The 6,895-nt window shown below is 38.0% G+C and overlaps 1 protein-coding gene across 1 annotated transcript; it reads left to right on the forward strand.

The window, feature by feature from the left end:
• Positions 1 to 1,902: 1,902 nt before the first annotated feature.
• On the forward strand, positions 1,903 to 2,385 carry LOC107299198 (BTB/POZ domain-containing protein KCTD16; the record flags this gene model as incomplete). The annotated part of the gene is made up of 1 exon (XM_015828562.1): positions 1,903 to 2,385. A coding segment is annotated over one exon (452 nt), but the record flags the coding sequence as incomplete, so codon positions are not given.
• Positions 2,386 to 6,895: the final 4,510 nt, after the last annotated feature.

A 6,895-nucleotide genomic window follows, 5' to 3' on the forward strand; every position in this document is an offset into this window, starting at 1 on the left:
TGTGTGTGTGTGTGTGTGTGTGTGTGTATTGCATTATGATAACAACTTTTCGGGGCCTTTAGGAGCTGACACAAAGCTTTTAGTGGCTATATGCAACAAAGGATACAACTCTAACATCAAAAGTTGAGAAGCATATTTGTTCCTTTACCAAATAAAGCCCCAGCATATTCCTTCTCCTTGTAAAAAATATTACATATAAAAAAATAAAAATTGATGCTAAGGAGTAGATTGAACTCATTTTCTGCTTTTTTGTAGTTAGAAGTGCACTTTTTCACAATATCTGATTCTGGTTGGTTTGTTTATATAAATCACACTGAATGTTACAGAATGATTGAAATGGCCTTTGAATGCAAAGTGATCTCACCAGTGGTGGGATTCAAATATGTGAACAACCGGTTCTCTGCGTGGGTGCCGCTTCCGGAAGTCCATTCTGGGCCTGGGCAACAAAAAATTAGCTACCGGTTCTGCTGAAGTGGTGCAAACTGGCTAATCCCACCACTGGATCTCACCTTCCTCAATTTTCATTTATCAAACCTGTGCCCTAACTGCCCTCTATATTCAACAACTGGAATTAATTTTGGTTTAATCTCTGTGTTTATGACCCTTACATGTTGGGAAATGAAAATGTTGTTGTTTAACGATAGGTGATATTTAAATCCACAATTTAGCATCTCATCCAGGAGGAAATCTAGTTATGCTGCTAATCCATAGAAATTGCAGGAAATGAAGGTTTTTATTTATACTTTGCTTTTAACATTGCTAACAAAACCTCACAGTTCTGTTTAGGGCTTCTGACTGCAATTCTGTTTATGATTATATAGCAGCTAGATAATCTCTGTTAAATGAAATGGAACTTGTATGTAGTACCTGCCATACATAGGTTCTTGTAAACCACTAAGAACTTTCCTTGTAGCAATGCAGTCTTTATCTTAAATCTGACACACCACCAAAGGTATCCAGAAATATTACTAGTGAAAGTATTAGCATTAAGAGAAACGATATTAATGGATGATATCGGTGGGGGAAAAAAGTCCTTTGCTTGATTATGGTCCAAAGTTTCTGACTTTCTGTACTAATCTAATACAAACAGTTGTAAAACTTGAAAGCCATCTGGCATATTCCAGAATAAGATGGATGAGCCAATTTTTCTAGCCCTCCAGATAATTCTTTATTCCTGCTTCCAACACTTTTGAAGTTTCATTGCCCACCATTTCTTTCACTGCTTATATTTATCTTGCTTCCAAAATCCTAGGTGAACCCAATGCTTTATAATCCAAATGTGTTAACACCGTGTTTCCCTGAAAATAAGACTGGGTCTTATTTATTATTTTTTGCCCCCAAAAGAGGCACAATGTCTTATTTTGGGGGGATGTCTTACTCACCTCCAGCACCGACAGCCCCTCCCAGCAGGCCCACTTCTTCTGCAGCCAAAGAAGCAGTTCTGCAGTTGCATTCCAGCCTGCATTTTGCAGTCAGGCCTTTCTGGAAGGCCACTGTAGCCAAGTACCGAGCTATGGATTCAATCCATAGCTTGGTCCTCGGCTGCAGAGATCTTGCAGAACTGAGCTATGGATTGAATCCATAGCTCGGTCCTTGGCTGCAGAGGCTTTCTGGAAAGGCTGACTGAGAAATGTAGGCCTGGCTGCAGAAGACACTGGAGAAGAAGTGGACTGGAGAGGAGAGGCCTGGCTGCAAGGTAAGTGGGTGCAGGGCATGTGGGGCAGCCTCACACCCCCACCCTCGCCCAAGCTTGATTTTTAGGTTTGTGCTTCGCTCCAAAACTAGGGCTTATTTTCCATGTAGGCCTTACTTTGGGGAAAACACAGTAGGTTAAAAAAGAGAAGAAAAGCATTTCATGGCTGCTTCTTGGCAACTCTAAGCTCCCTCTGTTTGTTCTCCCAGGTGAACCATCCCGATGGTCATCCTCACACTGTGACTGCTGTTGCAAAAATGGCAAAGGTGATAAAGAAGGCGAAAGTGGCACATCTTGCAATGAACTCTCCACCTCTAGCTGTGACAGTCAATCAGAAGCCAGCTCCCCTCAAGAGACTGTCATCTGTGGCCCAGTCACTCGCCAATCCAATATACAGACTCTGGATCGACCAATCAAGAAAGGTCCTGTGCAGCTCCTTCAGCAGTCTGAAATCCGGAGGAAAAGTGACCTGCTCCGAACTCTAACTTCTGGCTCTAGAGAATCCAACTCTAGCAAAAAAAAAGCAGCAAAAGAAAAGCTCTCCATTGAGGAAGAATTAGAAAAATGCATCCAGGATTTCCTCAAAATCAAAATCCCAGACAGGTTTCCAGAACGAAAACATCCCTGGCAATCTGAACTTTTACGGAAATATCATCTATAGGAATGGGGTTTCGCCAAGGGAAATCACCTGTGCATCTTTAGAAATAGGATGATGGGAAAGAATAATAATAACTTAAGTCACACATAAAGAACCCATTGCTATGTCCTGCCTAATTTGCCTATTTCACCAAAGCAATTCTAGTTCCATGTAAACAATGAGATAGGAGGAATAACAATGCACTCATCTGTTAGGCTGTTGACATACATCAAATGCTTGCAGTGCCACCTGCATATTGAAATCAAATGCTAAAGATCATTTACACTATGATTTATGACAGCACCAATCAATTAGAGAGGTAAAAATCTAAAATAAGGCAGAGTCCTGGCAGGTGGTAATTTTTTTTAAGCTGCATGCATTCCTGAAATCTTTTCAAAACATTATTTATCCACAGCCAGGATAGGCAGAGGCCAAGAATTCTGAAATTAAGAAATTGTCGTTCCAGTTTACAATAGGAGACACTATGTATACTTGTCTGTCTCTCTACCACTGTTTTTACCTTTTAACTGTGCTTTCTCTGAAAAATATTGCCTACAATCCTTTGGTGACCAATTTATCTTGGGCTCTTCTTCTTCTTGATGGCTGATCTGTTCTTTTGGATATTTTAATTTTTGTATGTATGAGAGCAGTCTGTTGTTGCTACCTGGGGATACCTCTGAATTTGCTTTGTCTGCATACCATGAACATCTCTGGGCACAGGAGTCTGTCAGCTTAGAAACATCTGAAAATCCACAGGTGCAATCCAGCTGCAGGCAGGTGATCACAATTATGTTTCCTTGTTGAAGGTCATGCTCAGCCTTTGGTCTTTTGGAATAGGAACGGGGAGAACCAGACCAAATTGGATTTCTTTATATTTAAATAAAATCATGTATAGTTAATATGATGTCCCCTTCCTCAAGTATTTACTAATTTCCCTTTTTCTCACATTCAAAATTATCATTAAAGTTTAAAAGGACCACCTATTGCCTTCTGCTGGATGCTTCTGCACTCAGTTGAAATGGGCATGCAAAAATGGGATATTTATGTGCAGCTGTAATGAGTTTTTTTCCCCCTGTTTTGCCTTTAGCTGTTTTTCTACAAGCTCAGATCAAAATTGAGAAATTCAGAGAAGTTTAAAACTCAGTCGGGAATCATCGGGGGCAATGGCTGACAAGAAATTGGTGGGAATTTTAGAATATATACAGACATGATCTATGCGTTTTCTGAATTGCCAACTTGTTTTTGCTAGCCTTGGTCCTGTTTTATAATAGAAAGTGAATATGCATACAGAAATTAAGCAGGAGATCTTTTAATCTCCTACTCGTCTGCGTATCAGGTAGAGATAAAAAGAGTGGTGCTCCTTATGCCCAATAATTGTACTTTATTGATTTGCTTCAGTGGCTAACATCTCTATAAATTGTAGGCTCTTTTGGCTACCTATGTTTCCTTTCAACATAGGCTTCTCATATATTCTATATATAAGGGTGATTTAAAAAAAATGAAAAAGAAGGCAGACTACTGAATAGAAGGACGTGGATTATTTTCCTTCTCTTTCTGGAACAAGTATCAAACAGCTAAGATTTGATTTATATAAATTTGTCAGGCCTTGCAGTAAAAAAAAAAAAAAAACTAAAGTGGGAAATGCGGGCTCTCAGTTCCCTTCAAACAAGATTTCATTAGAAAAAATCACAGGCCTAACATTACAAGGTGCGTTTTGCATTGCGGTCTGCAGGAAATTGATTGTCCCAGTGACAGGCAACATACCACTCTGGCTGCCTTCATCTGAAGACGAAATTAAAAATTGAAAAGAGTCCACATGCACTCAGCTAATGGAAGCAGCCTGCTTGGCACTCTAGAAATTCCCTTGAAGGAGACAAAGTTCATTAATGAGCATCTTCTGCATCCAGAGCATTTAATGAAGGAGAGGAAGGTACTAATCATGTTTCTTTTGTGGAAGTGGGTGTGATTTTAGGAAGAAATTCCTCTGTGAGAGCAGGGTTGAAAGCTCAAACATTATATAGCTGACTCTCATCTAATTACCAAAGTAGCAATTTCTTCGTGGAAATTTAAAGGGTATTGTATGGATGCAGATGCCTGTTATTTTGTCTGCTCATCAATACTTTTGTGACACAAATACAGTTTTGAATAATAATCCTGATAGGATTACATACATATGTAGTCATTCTTTGCTTAAACCAATGAAATCAATCAAATGTAAATTATCCCATGGATTTGAATAGATTTATCTTTTAGATTGTTTGTTCTGGTAATTGTTGCTATTAGCTATTTTATCCCAGATTTGTTCAAAAAAGCTGACACTATGAGGTAAGAATATGATAATTCCCTACTTCTGAGGTAAACCAATAAGTTTCATGACTAATGGGGATCTGAATTTACTTTCCACATTCTAGGAAAACCCCATCTTATGCTCTGTCATAAATTAAGTCTCTCTCTCCTTGTAATTTTGTGGAAGCACCATGTTAAGCAATATTTAGCATTAGCAACATCTTTAACAAGATGGTAAAGAAGCTATTCATACCAGAGATATATATTGATTTAATTAACTGGGGGATACTTGGATTAAAGTGAGTTAAGTCTAGGCATTATGGAAACCTCTTTCTCTCTGTCTCTGTCTCTGTCTCTCTCTCTCTCTCTCTCTCTCTCTCTCTTGCAAATCTGTCTGGAAAGTCTAAGATATAATCTATGCTTTGGACAATATCTTCCATCATATAAAGAAATGGTTTTCTATGGAATGTCTACAATGCTAATTTAAACTATATAGGTTTATAAATTATTTTGAGCAGGGCTTAAACCATGTCTCCTGGCTTTATAAGTACAATTTTTCTTCCACAGTTTGGCAAGTAAATTATTGATGAAGGGAAAATTGTGAGAGACTCTGAAAGGATAATTAGCTAGGTCAAACATGCCTTTTACTCAAATATATAGTAGTAGCTTTTCTGCATATAGAACACAGCTGTATTCTATAACTGGTACACTAACAGTGGCAAACCTACTGGAAACTAAGTCCCATTGAGTTCAGTGGTATGTTTGTCCAGGTAAATGTCTAAAAGACAGTGCTTTTAGGAGCAGCTAAATTGAACAGCTTTTTTCTTGTGAGCCATCTCAACTTCTCTTGCACAACATGCAGGTGCACTCATGAATGCATACACAGATATAAAAAGGTTGCAAAGGGGAAAAATGTTACCATGATTTAATACCATCAAGTTACATCTAAATATTATAGTAAAGATTATATTTCCTATCATTTGTGACATCCATGGTTCTTCCATCTCCCTCTATCCTTTGGTAAGTTAGGAGATGAGGACTGGCCACACAAAGGAAGATTTGAATTTGTGTCTCATAATCTAACACTTTTATGCAAAGATGGAGACATTGCTGATCTCTGGATGTTGCTGATCTAAGGCTGTCAGCATTTTCTGTTGTTAGCTATACTGGATAGGGCTATTAGGGACTGTAGTTCTACAATACTGCTACTTCTTCAATAGTACATTATACCATTATACCATCTACACTGGATCGCTCACCATTGTTGGAATGATATTCTCATTATTGTTTTTATTTTTTTCATTAGTGCTATTTTGGCTGAAGGTTCTTACATACATATTTGCAATCTTCAGGGGTCTGCACCATTGGGGGATTCTATAATATGAATCTGCCCAATTAATAAAGGATTTAAGCTAAGCTAATGTTAGCATTTTGGGGGCATGTCTAATAGAGTAACATTAGGATAAAAGGCATGCCAGGAAAGTTTGTCATGATATCAATATGATAGGGAAAAATAATGCATCATAACATACCTGGCCTCATTATTTAAGAATGCAGTTTATATATTATTTTATCAGAGAAGAAAGAATGCAGCCAATGTATAACAATACAGGAAAAATTCAGATGTGCAGCATGTGCACGCACACATTTCCAGCTTACAAATTTAAAAAAATCCTTTAAAATGTAAAGGTATTCAAATTTAAAGAGGAAATGGGAGCAATTAAAAAACTAAAATCATCAATACACTGGTATTCACCATTTGGGTTGGGGGCATAAGTGAAATAGTTAAATGAAATGCTATGTTTTCAAAAGCTTATATTCCACATCTCCCCCCCCCCTCCAGTGTGGACTCAAACTGGCTCACAAAATCAATAACAACATAAACAGCAAGGAAGAATAAGAAATAAATTGCTTAAAAATAAGCATATGGAAGTCCTGAAAGCTATGAAAAGAAATCGATAAAGGTTAGTTTGCAAATGGAACGAGGGCAGTTGAATTGTCCCAAAACAGTAGCCAGGAACAAGAGTCCCAAACCTTTAGTAACAAACTGAGATTTGACATCTACATATTCACGTTCCATATTTGCCTCATTAATACTTGAGCTTAAGAGGTCATTAAGAAGTTTGGACTGAGGAGGGGCAGTATTGGATTTCCCCCTCTAATTAATCTTGGCTGCTGGGATATGAGGTCAAAGTAGCAAACTGTGCCCTTGTCTTAATGATCAATGTTCAAACCCACAGGAGACTTCTAATGAAGTCTATAAACAAAATCTTATAATG

This window comes from Protobothrops mucrosquamatus, unplaced genomic scaffold, assembly GCF_001527695.2.
Source record: "Protobothrops mucrosquamatus isolate PMUCROS unplaced genomic scaffold, P.Mucros_1.0 scaffold4658, whole genome shotgun sequence".
In the NCBI taxonomy this organism is placed as follows: Eukaryota; Metazoa; Chordata; class Lepidosauria; order Squamata; family Viperidae; genus Protobothrops; species Protobothrops mucrosquamatus.